Here is a 17856-nt window from a genome sequence, read left to right on the forward strand (position 1 = left end):
TGCTCCGCAGCCGGCTTGGACGCCCCCGGCCCCGCCGTGGCTCCGCCGTGGTGCGGCGGCGGCGGCGGCGGCGGCGGCGGCGGCGGCGGCTCCTGCTCCCCCGGCCCGGCGCGCCCCGCTGAACCCAGCGCCAGCCCCGCGGGCCCGGGGAGCGGGGCCCCAGCGGGGGCCGAGGCGGGAGCCGCGCTGCCGGGCTCCCGGGCTCCAACTCCGCCTCCCCCGGCGCCGCCGCCGCCGCCGCCGCCGCCCGCCGCGCCGGGTCCTAAAGCCGCGCGCCTCAAGAGGATGGTGCGTCTGGCGGCCGAGCTGTTGCTGCTGCTGGGGCTGCTGCTGCTCACGCTGCACATCACAGTGCTGCGCGGTTCGGGAGCCGCCGACGGGCCGGACGCGGCCGCGGGCAACGCCAGCCGGACGCAGCTGCAGGTGAGTGCGCCGCCAGAGAGGGGCGCGCGTGGCAGCGGGGACCGGGTGGCAGGGTGCTGAGCAAGCGCAGGCTGGATGCGAGGGGGCGGGTCCCCCGCCCCACCAAAGAGCAACGGTCTTGCGGGGACAACCTGTCTTAGGCAGAGACGGAGCGGGGTTGCGTGCCGGAGACTGAACCCCGTATTGAGGTCTGGCAGATGCTGTCCTCCAGGTTTTTCACAGGTCAGGTACCTGGGGGTGCGAGGCTTGGGATGGGCGGCTTGGTATGTGTTTGTTTTGGGGTGGTGACAGTCTTTGATTGCCCTTTTGTGGCTGAGTAATGTTACTCTGGGGGGTGAGGGGAACGGCAGGAGACTCTTAACTATAGGGTAATACCCCCAAACTGGGTTTGGGAGAAAGAACCCCAGGGAGTCTGTCCCTTCAGAAAGCATCGCCAAGGGTCAGGAAATAATGTCCCAGAGGAAAATGGCCAGACACCCTGTTTTCCCGCGCGGTCCACGTGCCTCCCACGTCCCTCCCCAGCCTTGCGGAAGGCGCGGAGTCAAGCCACCTGTCGTGCTTGGGGCCCGAGTCACCTGGGGCTTTTAAAAATATAGTAAAGACTTTCAGCGTTCTGCCCCTCTTGAGGGTCGCTTTAGGAATGAGATTCTGAGCATCCGTTGCGCTCCAAGGCTGGAGAGGGGGTCGCCTTTGGGGAAGTGAGGGGGCTCCAGACACAAGGTTAATTATGTTTTCCGAATAAAGGATTGCTCAGGTATAGATTTCTTGTCACTGCCCTGGAAAGCGTTTTTCCTTGAGTGTTAAAACTGTCAACTTGGAGCATGGGTAGAAGTCAGCAAGGATTTTCCCAGGAAGCCTCGGTAATTTTCTGCCTCCTAAAATCTCTTCCTCAAACCAGCTCTTTTAAACTCTTTGCTCTGCAGTGTGGAGATAAGTAGTATTCATTGTTCCCAAAGAACTTTACAACCATTGCCCCTGCTAATGTACTTTTTAATGTAATTTTTGTGAAAAAAAAATTGTTAAAGAGAGAATTCACTTAAATATTTCTGTAGTGCTTACTATGTGCCTGTGTGCCACTGTATTAAGTGCTTTAAAGAATTTCATTGATTTAATGAGGTACTATACTGTTAATATGCTCCCTTTACAAATGCAAAAACTGAGGCACAGAGAGATTAGGAAACTGGCCAATTTTCATGCATTCCAAACTCTTGATTACTTATACCAAGTTTTCTCTCTGCCAGGATGTTATAGACTAAAGCAAGGTGATCCTTGCACACAAATACAAAACCAGGAATGGAAAAGAATACACCCCAGAGCCTACAGTTCTTTTAAATTTGGGACATTTCTGGAGCGCCTGGGTAGCTCAGTCTGGGTTGGTCGACCAACTTCAGCTGACATCATGATCTCTCAGTTTGTGAGTTCAAGCCCAGCATAGGGCTCTGTGCTGACAGCTTGGAGCCTGGAGCCTGCTTCAGATTCTGTGTATCCCTCTCTCTCTGCCCCTCCCCTACATTCTCTCTCTCTCTCTCTCTCTCTCTCTCTCTCTCTCTCAATACCCATTAAAAAGAAATTTTAATTTGGGGCATCTCTGAAGATGTTCTAAATTTGTGGGGCCTGCCCATCTTCTGTGGGCAAACAGGTACAATGACAGACGTATCGGATTCCTTTGGGGAAACTGAAGACACTCCCATTCTGTAGATGGTGCGACACCCACCAGTCTACCACTGCCGGCATAATTCTTAATATCTTCAAGATTTCTGGAAGTCATATTTTGTACATGATGCTTTCTTTCCTCATGGACTCATGAAAAGCTATAAAAATGATGTTCTATGGAAAAGTAAATTTGGCAGATTTCTTTATGAGGTGTTTGCTATCATTAGAATAACCTGGGGTTGGCCTTTTCTGCCTGAACAGTAAGGTAATGAGAGAAGCAGCTGGTGGAAGTGGCAGCTGCAAAGGGGAAGTGGATTAAATTCTCAAAGGGGCCTTTGGCTGAAGAAGTTCCCCAAGAGGGCAAAAGAAATGGGGGATTTAGAAGGAGTAATGCTCCTAGGAGTATCTTGGGTCCCAAGCAGCTGCTAATCCACCAGCTTCAGTTTATCTTGCAATAGTGTTTGATTATTCTGTCCACTCAATGCACTTATCCAGGCAGAATGATGAGTTTAACAGTTTGGTTCATAATTTTACTCTCTTTTGTAATTTGTTATTATAAAAGTTTTATATTCTTCCTGACTAAAGTTATTTCTCTGGCTCTCCAAAGATCTTACCATTCAAATGGAGAGAGAGAATATGTCACACCAAGTGAGGAGGTCTGCAAAAAACATTTAGGTTATTGTTTTCAGCCCAGGACACTGAATTCACTAGTAGCAGGTGTATTTAAAAACAAAACTGCAGACACTATATTCTTTCTGTTTAGTGGACATGTGTAACCCATCTCAAAATCCATTTAAATGTGTTGGTTCTGTGATATTTTAAGCTGCTAAATTCATTCTTTGTAACCAGGAAGTTAATCAGTCCCTAGACTACATGATTGTTCTTGTTATTTCTGCTTAAAATATTCTAAAATATGAGGTTGGAGTGAGAAATAAACATAGTTCGTTTATTTACCCAAACTGTAATATCTTTGGGGTCATTTAAGAAGAGATACTCCCTTATTTAAGATCTGGTTGTTTTGACGTTATTAAGGACATCCAATAAAATAGTAGTAAGAATAACAACAATCATGACTAAGATTTCTCAAGTGTCTTTTACGTGTCAGGCACTGTCCTTAGCAGTTTACATATATCAACAAAAGTCTTGTGAATCAGGCACTATCATTATTCTTGATTCAACTAAAAGAACTGAGGTTAGGTAACTTGTCCAAGGTTGCCCACCTAGAAACACTATATTTCAAGTGGCTCATGAAACCAATGATGTTAGTCGTCACACCGTTTTGAATATTTAAAAATATCTGATAAGAAATTGTCTGGTTGTCTGCAACAGCTGCATAAAAATGTACAGAAACATTAACTTTTTTCACTTTTGAATGAAATCTAAGCTCTTCATTGAAATAAGTGTCTCATGTTCAGAGACGCAGACTAGTTCTTTGAGGTCTTTAATAATAGTCAGAAAACAATGATATATAATAAAAGCAGTCAGAACATCCCAAAATATAGAATCCCCAGGCAATAATAACAACTATTATTATATTTCTTTTATTTGAAATTCACATGACTACCTCTCTACTGAATCTCAGTCAGATTTAAAACCATAAATTTCTACAGATTTTAATAGGAAAGTTAGAATTTATTAAGACAGTGAGATATAAGCAAATATTATAAACCATCAAATTGATTATTTTTACAACGCCATTAAAGCAACCCAAACTCTGAAATGTAACTTAGTGCCTTTGTTCTCTATCTCTTAACTACTGTCTTTATGAGCTCTTTCTCCCTTTATCGCTCTACTTGCCTTCAGTAAAACAACTTAGCTTCTGGTACTGAAGAGGTCATCAGAGCCATTTATAGCAGTAGAAGCAAAAGCAACATTTATTTGTATTTAATACAAGTACGTTTCCTACAATGATTCTGTGGGATTGACAGAGAATTTGAGTCTTTGTATACTCATTTTATAGATGAGGAAACTGAGGCCTGGAGAGATTTGAGTAACTTGCCCAAGGCCACACAGCTGTGATGGGGACAGGGCCGAGCTTCAGAACCAGGCAGGCTGATACTGGAGCCCAAGTTCTTGTTCCTATTCAGCAGAAAGACTCCCAGCTCTGATTCAAGTCAACAGCCATTGTATTTCTTGTTTCATGGCTTGCCTTCCCATTATCCAGACAGGCTGGTGGCTCTTCTCCCTGGAATTCTTTATAAATTATGGATGACTGTCCCACTTAGCTATTACTACATAACAAACTACCCCGATATTTAGTGGCTAGAAACAACCATTCTTTCGTTAGCTCATCAAGAAAACTTGCTCCAGGCTCAGCGGGGTGGTTCTTCTGCTGATCTCACCTGGAGTTACTCATGTGTCTCTAGCCTAGTGTTGGCTTGACATGAGCTTGATAGTCCAGGATGACCTCACTCATATGTCTGATGGTTGATTCTGGCTGTCACCTAGGCTCTGTCTCCACAGAGTCTTTCATCTTCAAGGAACCTAGCCCACATAGCCTGACGTGGTGGACTTAGAGCAGCAAGAGAGTAAAAGCAGAAGTTGCAAAGCCTCTTGAAGAACTTGTACAACTTCAGCTACATTCTATGAGCCAAATAAATCACTGGGCCAGCTCAGAGTCTAGGGCACAGGGAATAGACTCCTCTTGATTGGAGGACCAGAAAAGTAATATTGCAAAGGAGCATGTGTATAGCAATGGGAGGAATTACTGTGGCTATGTTTGCAAATATCTACCATATTCATTTTTTGTCTCATATGCTTTGTAAATGTTTAGACCAATCTTGCACTCACCTTTTAATACTGTTTATGCTGCCTTTGTAGTAGTAGTACAAAAAGTAGTAGTAGAAAAAGTTTCTACTTTATTTATTTTTTGTAATGTCTTATTTATTTTTGAGAGAGAGAGAAACAGAGCATGAATCGGGGAGAGGGAGAGAGAGAGGGAGACACAGAATCTGAAGCAGGCTCTGAGCTGTCAGCACAGAGCCCAGCGCAGGGGTCAAACTCACAAACCATGAGATCATGACCTGAGCAAAAGTCGGATGCTTAACTCACTGAGCCACCCAGGTGCCCCAAAAAACTTTCTGTTTTGAATGTAATCAACTCTGAATCCTTTTATGATTTTCGGTTGTCTTGCTTTACTTACAAAAAGGTTCCTCAAATAAAGATTGTCATAATCTTTAAATATATTTTGTTCTAACAGTTTTATAGTTCCTTATTGTTGTTGGCTGCTGTTGTTTAGAACAACAGTCTGCTTTGAAGTTATTTGTGGGTTTAAGGTTTAAGATGAAGGTACAACTTTGGTTTTTGTCCAAGTGAATAGCCACTTGTCCTATCATACCCAGGTTTGTTTCCTATTGTGGATAGGGTTTTATTTTTTGTTGTTATATTCTCCAATTTGTTAGTTCTAGAATATAGGAAAGTTATAGAAATATATGCTTACAGTTTTCTTGGTGTGGGCATGAAAGCTAGCAGCATCCATTTCAATAGTGTATCATTAGAGATCCATGGGATGAGGTGAAAATCTTTATTTTTTTTTCACTTTAGCACTTTAAATAATAATCATCTCTTTCTTATGAGATTGTTAGAATTCATTCATAAGTGCTTTTAGGCTTGGTACCTCTTTGCTTGAGATTACTGATTATCATTCCATGTTAATCATGGTTAGTAGTCTATTCAGATAATATAAATTTTCTTGAGTCAATTTTGATAAATTATGTTTTCCCAGAAAATTATATATTTTTATAAACTGATAAATTACACTTTATCACTATAAAGTTTATACATAGTACAAGCATATTTTGCAAATATTTCATAACTATATTCTTTATGTTTTATGATGTACACTCTTGGATCTCTTTATAAAACCTATCAGATCAAGATTGTTGATTATATTTTGAAAACCCTCCAACTCGATGTATTTACTGTCCACTATTTTACTGATTTCTCAAGAAAATTAATCTCACTTTTATCCTACTGTTGTTGATTTTTCTGTCTCTCATTATCCCATTAATTTTTGCTTTACTTGTTTCGAATCCATGGTGTTAGGACATAAAATATCCTTTTTTGGTGGTTATATTTTATCAAGATGAAATTCCTTATTTATCATTTTATTGACTTTTGTCTTGAATACTTTTTTGTCTGATATTAATGTTGCAACTCTTGTTTTATTTCTTTTTCTTTTGAGATTTGTCGAATGTCCTTTTCCAACCTTTACTTTAAAACTTTGTCTAACTTTTTTTAAATTTAAATAGCTCTCTTATTAATAACTGATAGCTCAATTTTCTGTTTCCATGCAACACATCAATGAATGTAACTCATTTATATTTGTTGTGAGTACTGATAGATTTGAAGATATTTTTCCCATTTTGTATAGTATTCTCAAATTTCCACAATTTTTTTCCATTTTGCCTCTTACTCTCCAACTTATCTGTATAACCTTTGGCAAGAGACTTAGCCTTTATCTTAATTTCCTCATCTATAAATTATATATATAATAGCTATTTCCTAGTGCTGTTGTAAAAATTAAAACACTGAATGCATACTAAGTACTTTATCAGAGCTTAGCACTTAAACATTCAATAAGTACTTAAATACTATTTACTTTGTTCATTTTTCCTCAAGTATTGACAGTGTTCTATTGCTGTTATTCTCAACATTTTAACAGATTTGAACTTACACTTTTTATCAGTGCTGAGAATCAATCCGTATTTATAACCTAAAGCCTTCAAAAACAAGATTCTGACATTCTGTTTCTCTCTGTGTCCTGTGTATCTCTCAGCTTTTAATCATATTATCTGAATATTTAGGCTAAATTATTCCTCTTTCTATTTCTTTTTTCTTCTTTCTTTCTTTCTTTCTTTCTTTCTTTCTTTCTTTTTCATTATAACTCTTAGGAATAATTTCTTAGCAGTTTCATTTATGTTTCTAATAATTATCTAGACATAACTATAAAATTTACTTATTTCTTTACTGGCTGTTGCTGCTACTTGAATCTCATATTTTCATCTTTTATTTTGTTGGAAAACATTCTCAAAAAGTTATTTTAAGGTTTTATCAAAGGCTAAACTCTCTGAGATCCTAAATTTTTTAACATATCTTTATTTGGTTCTCACACTTACATGCTAATTTGGCAGTTGGCCATGTTCCATATTGTTTCCCCTCAGAATTTTGAAGATAAAATCCAATTTTATTACATCAGCTCATGTTTCATTCAAAATCGGATGCTATGTCTTTGTAGCTGGCTATTTTTTTAAACTAGAAGCTTTTAGGATTTTTCACTTTATTCATAATGTTCAGAAATGTCATCATGTTGTGTTTAGATTTAAGACTTTAGTAGTTTGTTCTGGTTGGCACTCAGTGGACCCTTTAAATCTGAAGCCCCAAGTTTGTCTTCATCGTGAGAACATTTCTTGAGTAATCTTCTTGCTTATCCACTCTTTAATCAGTTTCCTGTCCTCACCTTTTTCTAACTTCTATATCCTTGCCTCTTCTCTTCTCTTCCCTCCTCCTTCTCCCCTCCTCTCCTTTTCCTCTTCCTTTTTACTCTCTTTTTTCTCTCTCTTAGAATTTTTTAAGTTTTTAACAGTAATGAATAATTTACATACAATAAAATAATCTTAAAAGTTCAGTTCCATTTTTGATGATTGTATATGCCCATGTAGCCACCATCAAAATTAGGATATAGAGTGTCTACATCATCCCAGAAAGCCTTCTTGTGAATCTTTATTGGCAGTTCATTCCTCCCAGAGGCAACCAGTGTCTGACTCCTCTCATCACAATTAGTTTGCCTGTTCCAGATCTTCATGTAGATGGCATCATAGGTGTGCAGTTTTGTGTGTGTGTCTCTGGCTTCTTTTGCTCAACATGTTTTTGGGATTTATTTGTATTGGTGTGTGTATCAGTAGATTTCTCTTTTTTATTGGTGAGTTGTGTTCCATTGTATAACCATATCATAATTTATTTCTCTATCCCCCCATTGGTAAACATTTTGATCATTTCCCATGCGTTGGATATATTTTTTTAAAAGACCATGGTAACATTCTTGTACAGGCCTTTCTGTGAACATATATTTTCATGTCATGTGAGTAAATACCTAGTAGTACAACTGACACAGCTTCTATTCTTGATATTATTATAAGAATTCCTCTAAAGAAACTCACTTTTTTTCAACTCCTTTAGTGTTTCACTTTCAGTTGGTTACAATTTATTTCATGTCAACTAGAAATCATTCCTTCTTCTGTATGCGAAACTTCTCTGCTTTACACGTCTGTTCTGGATTTATTTACTTATTTGTATTTCAGCTGGCTTTTCAGTAGAATTTGGAGAGGGAAAAGAAGTAAATGAAAATGCCTGATCTGCCACCTTGAACTGAAACACTATAATTTTATTTCTTAATTTAATTTTCCTGTATACAAACCAAAAGGAAGTTTTATTGTTTGTGTAGCCCCTTTGTTCTTTCTTTGCCAGCCATATTCTAAAAGGCATTGATCTTTGAGTCTTGATCATTGATCTTTGAAGTCATGAGAACTATCCATTCAGTAAAGAAGAATCTATTTTGGTTTTAAAGCTTCCAAAGGAAAGAATCCCACCATCTTCTGTGTCTTTTAAAAACCCTCAGTGTCATAATATTTTCCCTCTGATGTGTCCTTTGAATCTTTTATGCTACATCTTTATTTCATGTTTGCCTTTTTTTTTCCCACTATTCATTCACTTTTCAAAAACCATCTCATGTAGGATTTGAAGTCTATTATTTAATAGTTTCTCTGTCTTCTCCAGATTTGATTATCTCAATCTTTTTTTCAACTTGTTTGCATTGGTCTCATTTTATAGCATTTTAATGGTTTCTGTGGTCCTCTCATTTCTCTTTCATCTTCTGAGAACATCTTCTGCAAACCTTGGCTCAGGATTTTTTAATCTATAAAAAAAAAAAAGATGGTGATGAAGCTTCTGTTCAGTGACAGCTAGGGTATCCCTCTGTATTCATTTCCTAAAGGACAGAAGATTCTTCAGAGGATGAGTTAGGGGTGTCATTTTAATGCCCAGATTATATGCAGTGAGTTTATGAAGTAATGGAAGAGTATGCTATTAAGAAACAGATCTCATTTTGCATTTTATTTAAATCTTTTCTGTGCTCCACTTCAGTAAGAACTTCATAAGAAGCCATGAACATAAAAGATAAAATTTAATTTCCTTCTTTCTGTGGCTGATGAGTCCATATTTTAGATGAAATACAATGCTAATAAAGTCAATATGCTAGTGGCCAGTGTTCCTCTTGGGACTAAGCACTCACTGCCCACTGTGGTCATTGTCTTGATAACATAACTTTATGGCTTCTCCCTTCTCTGCCTTCTTTCCTTTTCCACTACCAAAGCTTTCTGGGATCATCTCCCAAATATACTACTTGCTCTTTGTCTCAGAGTTTCCTTGTGGGAGAACCCAAACTAAATGAAGCACTACTCACACGTTAGGCATGGGGATAGTGACCACTTTTCTAGATAGTGATGGTATAGGAAAGCTATGGGGCAGAGTTTCCATGAGGCACCTGCTGCTTCTTGCCATCAACAAGGTTGAGGCCTGTTAGTCTCAGAAAGGTACATGGTATGGGCAACAACAGAATCAGGCCATGCTATGCCCTCCCAGAGCAGCTGGGAACAGAGGGAATTCCAAAATTGTAGGAATGGGAAAGATCAGGCCTGGGCAAACCCTCAAATTGCTGGTGTGTAAAGAGATAACTGGTCTTTTCTCTCCTGAGAGCCTGATTCTGTGCTTGTGTGCTATTTTAGGTAGGAGAGTGAGCGACAATAGAAAGTCCTCAAAGATATATGGGATTGTCATCTAATGCCTTAAAAAGGCAGAGGCCCAGATGCCTTGTTAAATGTAGCTTCATCAACTCCCCAAGCACTGACCGGCATGTGTCACTGAAAAGTTGTTTCTGTAAACTGAGTAGATATAAAAACAGTGGATTAATTACTCCTTCTTCCTCTTGGTCTGACCCATGCACACTTTAGTAAACCAAGTCATCTTGCATAGAGCACTGTCTGGGACTCATATACCTCTGTAACAGAGCAGTACCCCTTTACCCGCTGGCAGAGACAGTGCTGCAGGGCCTGTCTTCAAGTTTGGGACCCTGGGCTGCCAGACTCACAGTTTGGGGCGCTCCAATCCCCAGATGTTCACATAAGTGACCTGGAAAAAGGAAGGTAGTCTGTGAATGCAATAGGCCACTTCCTGCCAGACACCACATCCCTATTTTCAAAAATAACGAGATGTGGTTAGAATCTATATGAAGGATCCAGGGAAGCTGGAAACGATGCCATAAGCCCCCCAGGTGTTAACTTACTCCCAAAGGCATCTAGATAGAATATCCATGCCCATGCCAATGAAACAAATGAAAAACATGCCTTGGCTCCCAACTGCCTCTTGGAGATAGCAGTGGGAAGAAGATAGAGGGAAAAGTGGCAGTTGTGTTATTATTTTTAAAAACAGAGCTTTATTGAGGTGTAATTGACATAAAGGGAACCATGCATATTTAAAGTGAACAATCCAGTGGGCTTTGACACCTGTCAAACCGGCACTGCTATCAAGATAATGAATAAATCTATTATCTCCGAAAGTTTCTTTGTGCTCCTTTGTGATTCTTCCTTCATTCTCCAGCAATCTCCGGGCCACTGAGCTGCCTTCTGTCACTATAGCTTTTGCATTTCCTAGATTTTTATGTAACTAACATCATACAGAATGTACAGTACAACAAGCTTCTTTGCTCACCATAATGACTTTGAGAATCATCCATGTTTTATGTATAAAGTGTTTGATCCTTTTTATTGCCAATTAGTATTGCACTGTATGCATACAACATGCTTATCCACTCATCCATTGAAGCACATTTAGGCTGTTTCCAATTTGGGCCTATTAAAATAAAGATGCTATGAATATTCAGGTATAAGTCTTTGCATGGACATATGCTTTCATTTCTCCTGTGTGAATACTTAGCAGAATGGTTGGGTCATACGATAGGTGTATGTTTAGCTAAATTAGGAAATTGTAGCAATCTTTTTAAGGCACTCACATAACATGTTTGGGATCTGTAACAATCCACGGATGCCACTGGAAAACTTCAGAGAATTTGGACGTTGAGTCTCAGGAAGAGATCCTCTTACAGTTAAACCATTTGTAGACTATGTTCTGCAATATACAACTGATTCTCGAACAATGCAGTCAAAAATCCACATATAATTTTGACTCCCCAGAAACTTAACATCCAATAGGCTACTGTTGACCAGAAGCCTTACTGATAACATAAACAGTTGCTTAACGCATATTTTGTATGTTATACATATTATATACTGTATTCTTATAATCAAGCTAGAGAAAAGAAAATGTTATTAAGCAAATCATAAGGAAGAGAAAGTACATTTACAGAACTATACTGTATTTATCAACAAAACCAATAAGAAGCCACATAAGTGGACTCATGCAATTCAGACCCCTGTTGTTCAAGACTCAATTGTATTATGAAAAATGGAAGGAAGAAGAGAAGAGATTGTCTTCTTGCAAAGAATTCTCCTGTTTTTCCAGGATGCCCAAAGTATGGAAATTTCATGGGGCTCAATTCTCCAGGTGATGGTGGTAGAGGGAAAGTTAGGTGCTGGACAGAAAAACAGGTTGGAAAGATGTCCCAGCAGAAGACTCAGTTTCCTCCATAAGCTTCTGTCCATCACTCCCCTCATCTTCTTGTCCCAGGCCTTCCCTGACTAGAGTTTAAGAAAACCAGAAATAGACTTGGTATCTCTTGCCTGGGGACCCAGTTACATTGTGACTTAGAAATCTGGTATTGGTTATGACCCCCAAATGAATTGGACACCAATTTTATTGCCATGAACCTTCAAATTCCAGGAAGTAGAAAGGGCAAAAAGTAAAAAAGGGGAGATCTCATTAGGTGATTCTAATCCTTAGCCCATGAAATGGGTTGAGGAAATGTTAATATGAGCTGATCTGGCTACGCCAGACATTATGAGTGCACAGTATTATAAACCCACCCAGAATTCTCATTGGAGGGCAGGGACTGTCCTTCCCTTACCCATCTGCTGCCTTGATGTTCACCAGGTGCAGCTGTGGCTCTGAGATACAGGTGAGAAGCTTGGGGTGACTTCTCTGCCTTTGCACCCAGAGTGCATTCTGTGGAACAGCAGCGGCATCTCCTGGGATCTTAGAATCTCAGGCCTCATCCAGAACAACTGAGTCAGGATCTGGATTTTATAAGGGCCCCAGACTCATCATATATATGCATGTCACAGTTTAAGAAGCACCATTCAAGATGCATATCTTACAAGTCCCAGAAAACACTCAATACAGGTCAGGTATTATTCATCTATTGCCCAATTATGCTGCACGACCAAGTACCCTCAAACTCAGTGGCTGTAACAATAAGCATGTATTCTCATGCTGATGGGTCTGAAGATCATCTGGGGTTCAGTAGATCTAGGCAGGCTAAGTTGCAACCTGTGGGTTGGGTCTGGGTTTCTTCCATGTGTCTCCTATACTTGTGCAACCAGTGAGCTACCTGCCACATGTTCCTCTCATGATGATCAAATGCACAGAAAGGCAGAGGCAATGGGCACTCTTAAGGCTTTGCTTGGGCCACACTATCCCTTCAGCACAAACTAGTCACCAGGCCCGACAGAGTGGCAAAAGGCATGGGCTTTGGATTTGTTTCAAGTTCACTTGTGCTTCTCACTAACATGTGTACCCTTAGGCAAAAGTCTCACGTTTCTCTCTGCTTCTGTGTCCTGTTCAGTAAAATGGGGTAAGAGTAATAGATAAATCACTGGGAGCTTATAATGTTGCAAGGACCAACCACCCTTGATGTATAGGAATGGTTTAACTCATGGGTATGATAGAGCTGTGTGACCTTGGGCAAGTCACTTCAACTCTCTGCATTTCATTTTCTTCACCTAAGAATAGACATCCTAATGGGATAATTCTAATTTGTGAACTTCATCTTCAAAACTGATAACGATGATGCAAAAGCTAACACTGAGCATTTAATCTATGCCGGACACTGCTGTAAAGACGTTAGATGTATTTACACCTTTAACTCAAAATAGCCCAATGGGGATTATCTCCATTTTGCAGCTGAAGAAACTGAGGCAAAGCAATATGAGGAAACCAAGGTTTAACATCTGATTGTTCAGAGCACCTCATGTGGAGGGAAAGATACCACAGAACTGCTGCAGTCCAGGCTTGGCTCCATGTGGCTGACACATTCTGCCTCACGCCAATCAGTGATGCTTCTAAAAAGGCTATTCTTGGCTTCTGCTCCCATGTGGGAAAAAGAAAAGAAAGAGCAGGGGCAGCTTGAGAGAAGAGACTGGGAAAGCAGCTGTCCTCCTGGTTAAACAGCAGCCCCCTCCCCATGCTACCCACCATGCGGAAGCAGATGCTGGATGGATGTGATGAGCACTTCTGGTGGGACCCAGCCATCACCTAGGGCTGTGGTGTGGAGCAGACCAGCCTGGCTCTGAACCAGCATCAGGCTGAGGGGAAGCGTGAGGCCGGAAGGACCCTGCATCTGAGAAACTAGAGGTAGAAAAGGCTGTGGATTTCTCTGCCAGCACAGGATTCCACCCACCAAAGGTTGTTTGTTAGTCAAGAAATGCACGTCGATCTCTGTGTGTCTTCGTTCTGAATGCCCTCCCTTGTGCGGTCTCACTGCTTAAAATTCATGTGCTCCATGGCAGGGATGGAACTGTGCCCGCAAATATGTTATTCATCACTCACAAACCTTAACAATTTAAGCCTGAAACCACTTCCCTGATGAAGGGGGACACCCTTTCCTACCTTCCTTTCCCAGACATAACAGAAGAGAAACAGGACAAGCCTTGGGGGCAGGAGCCTGAGGAACTCTCTGAGCTGTATATTCTACTTTCTTAATGACTGTTGCTGGCCAGAAGGATAACTTCCTTGTGGCTAATCCAATTTTCCCTTTCTTCAATGTGTCACAAAGTCCATTTTCTCAAGGTCTTCTGAGGAACAAGTAGTCAGCTTTTTAAAATGTTTCCCATAGGTGAGAGTAGTATCATATTTCCGTTTTTATTTATGGCACTACATTGCTAATATCTGGTCAGCCACTCTGGTTCCAGATCTTTTTCAGTTATTCTTGCCAAGTTCCTGACTGCCCTAAATCCCCAGTGTATTTTATCTTCTGTTTTGTTTTTGTTTTGGTAGGCTGTGTCTTATACTTCAGGTATGTTCTGCAGTGCCCTATTTCTTTTCCCTTTGCACCCCAGATGTTGAGTTGGGACCAGTCTCATTTCAACTATCTTAATAGCTTATTAATTTGCCAATTGTCACAGAATTGAGCACTGACTAGGTAGATAGCTAGATAGAAAGGAAAAAATCATTTTAAAAAATATATGACCACTGAAAATATGAAATCACTATAATATGCTGCCCGAAAGAAAAAATGAGAAAGAAAAAAAAAACCCAAATCTGAAGAGATCCAAGTGTTGGCAAGAAGGTGGAGCACCTGTAGGGAATGTGAACTGGTATGTACACTTTGGAAAATTGGTTTCCAAGCTATTAAAATAATATAAATGTACCCTCTGACCCAGCAATCCCATCCTGGAAATATACCCAACAGAAATATGCACTCCAAGCCCTGAAAAAGAATGCTCAGAGCAACACTATTTAAATAGCCCCAAACTGGAAACAGTGAAATGCCCGTCAACAGTAGAACAGATAATCAGTAAGTACACACACAGATAGCGAACAACTAGTCACAACATGTACAACTTCACAAATGTAATGTTGACTGAAAGAAGCCAGGCACAAAGGAGTACATGGATGATTCTGTTTATATAAAATAACCAGGAAGAACTAGAAGAGAGAACACTGGTCACCCTTGTCAAGGAAGTGACTAGAAGGGAGCATAAAGGGCTGTCTGGGGCACTGGTAGTAATGTTCTGTTTCTTGATGTGAGTGTGGACTACACAGATGCAGTTTATGAAATCTCACTGGGCTGTATAGTTATATATGTGCATTTTCCATATGTGTATCAGACTTCAATTAAAAATACTGTAAAAAATGCAGTGGGCAGGGTGGACGGTACAGAAGAGATGGCCATTTTTCACTGGGAAAGGCAACCCACAAGCCCTGGAGCCCACTCTCTTTGCTCCCTGATGTGTACTACCCTGCAGACTGGTCTTCAAATTGTAATGAATGTGGACTAGTTTCAGTGTTATGAGGATCCTCCTCTGCCTCCATGGCCCAGTGCTATTGTTATGACATCAAAGACCAACTGCTGACTAAGATACAGTCCATATGAAAAGAATGACCAGCAAATTTACTGCTTGACTTCATTCCCTTTAAATGGAACTGGCCCCGTGGTCCTCTTTCAAAGCTCAGTTGTAGACATATATCTTCTTTATAGGACACCGTGTACAATAAAGAGAAGCAATAATTTAAAACTTAAAAAAAAAAAAAAAAGAATACCTTTGAGAGTGCTGTGAGGTGAGCATTCCATCACTGTGGTTACATGTGCCCAAACACTCCTAAAAGTCTAGCCGTTGGTCTGACAGCCTTCTATTCAACATGGTGACTTTTTTTTGGACCAACTGAGTTCTATTTTTATGCTCCCACCCTTTCCCTAGGCTTTGCAAGTTCTTGGGAAAGTCCTTGATGAGGGGTGATCTACTTCAAGCCACCTCACTGAAGTCAGGCAGAATGGCAAAGTCTGTATCCCAGTACTCATTAACTTATTTGGAGTTGCCCTTTGTGGAGTACACATTTTTTTAAGGACTGAGCCGAAACTAAGCCTGGATCAGTTCTATGCAGTCCCTTAATACCAACATGGACAGCATTCCTTCACACAGCTCTAAGTGTGGAAGTCTCAGGGAGTTATTAGCACTTATGGATACTGAGTGACAAAAGAATGGAGTTGTTTTATGACTGTGAGAAAAGTAAGAACCTCGTTACCTTTCTAAGAGGGAATAAGGTTCTGCAGCATGCAAGTAAAATTCCTTACAACGTATAGGCTGTCCCTGGCGTGACTTGGGATCTGGCCCAGCTTGTGGAGGAAGAGGCTTCTGCAGTCAAAATTTACCAGCCTGCTCAAAACCAAACAATCCAGAACAATCCTTTCAATATGCAATCATGTATTACAGTGGTGCATTGGCCCACAGGGGATAAAACATTTCAAGAGTTGCCAAGTCATCCTGGCCCAAGGCTTCCCCTCCTGTTTAATCCATTACTCTTGAACAGGTTCAGCATACCATACTTTGCTGGAAAAAGGCTAACTGCTGAGAAGATCCTTTCCTTTGTGTTCCCCTCACTGGCACCTTCAGGAAGGCACACGTATCGTGTGAAACAGCTACAGTTTTCCTGTTGAGGGTTTGATGGAAGCAAAGCAATTCATAAGACACCTATGAAATGAGATAAATCTCACTTAAAATGGGAATAAGTATCCAATGGAAGAAACTGGAAATATTTGAAGAGGCCATGGAATCCCAAGGAGAGTAACTCTAACTGCTGAGCAGCAGGTGGAAATAATGAGTCTGGCTCTTCTGAAGGCACCTGCGGCAGACAGCTTTTCTGTTCCAAGTTCTCACTGCTGGCCTCCTTGTCCTGAGGTGCAGTCCAGTGTGGTCCCCATGCCTGACGGTGGTTCCTTCACTGCTTCTTCTCCAAGGCCTGGCCCGATGCTAAGCTATGAGATAACCCAAAAATGAATGTCAGTGTCCTTGGCCCTAAATTTGTTCATAAATGGGGAAAGGGGAGGAAGAAGCGAAGGCAAGTGGGCCTGACCAGAACCAGAGAACTCAGTTACAGAAAGGCAGGGTCCAAAATAAGGGAAGAATTCTGTGCCATGGACCCAAGAAGAGCACCATTTCCACCTTCCTAATGTGAGTGAAGGACAGGGATATGAGCACAGGGGAAAACTAAGAGACACAATCACAGCCTTAAAGAGCAACCCTCTAATTAAAGAGGCTGCATCTTTTCTCTGGGCCCCTGAATGCTTGTTGCTCCAAGATTGCTCAAATCATTTACTCAATTTACTTTACTTAGAAGGCCCTGTATGTTTCTACTATTCTTTGGGTCAGAGTTCTTCACACCATTTAGGATGCGGTGTAAATGGAAGTGCTGTGGAAACTTGCCAGTGAGATGGAGCTTGCCAAAGTGGCAGGGGCTGTCTGTAGACCACACAGACTCTTTTTAAGAGAAAAACTCAGCACCCACAAAATCCCAGATGTTCAGCCTGAAGCAACATCAGGGAGCCATCTGTGGGCTCCCCCTTGAGACTCAAGGACAGGTGGATGCTGTCAGGAGAATTGCTATGGCTGTGCCCTGGAAGGTTCTTGGTCCTAACAATCTAAGTGAAGCGCTTCTTGTGCCATCAAGATACAGGGGCATATGACAGGTGTATGCCAGGGTCACAGCATGTGGTTGCAGGCATGGTCACTGCCCTGCTCACTCGGTTGAACCAGGGCTTCATCCAAGCTCTGTGCTACCCCCCACAACCATGATGAGGTGCTCTACTTAAAAGGCAGGTTGCAGGCACTCACCAAACACTAGAATTTTGTTGTCGGCAAGACCCCTGGAAAACTAAGTCCCAACCTCTCATTTCTTGCATGAGGAATCCAAAACCCAGAGAAATGAAAGAACTTCCTCAAGACTATACTACTCATTCCAGGTTGACCAACTCGTAGGCCAGTCCTCTTTCAGGAAGCCACACAACCTCCCATTTCTGGACATCTTTAAGAGAACTGGAGCATATGTACATCTAAA

General features: G+C 41.2%; 1 protein-coding gene across 2 annotated transcripts in view; it reads left to right on the forward strand.

Moving 5' to 3' along the window:
- Positions 1-229: 229 nt before the first annotated feature.
- ISM1 (isthmin 1) overlaps positions 230-17856 on the forward strand; it is a 73211-nt gene continuing 55584 nt past the window's right edge. Inside the window, exon 1 of one of the 2 annotated variants that reach the window (XM_042980924.1) lies at positions 230-423. In XM_042980924.1, coding sequence (XP_042836858.1) covers positions 286-423 — 138 coding nt within the window. In that variant the 5' untranslated portion in view covers positions 230-285. Of the gene's footprint in view, positions 424-465; positions 646-17856 lie in introns of those variants that run through there. The other variant, XM_007086825.3, reaches the window with a different exon arrangement.

The sequence above is a fragment of the Panthera tigris genome, chromosome A3 (genome assembly GCF_018350195.1).
Source record: "Panthera tigris isolate Pti1 chromosome A3, P.tigris_Pti1_mat1.1, whole genome shotgun sequence".
Taxonomy (NCBI): Eukaryota; Metazoa; Chordata; class Mammalia; order Carnivora; family Felidae; genus Panthera; species Panthera tigris.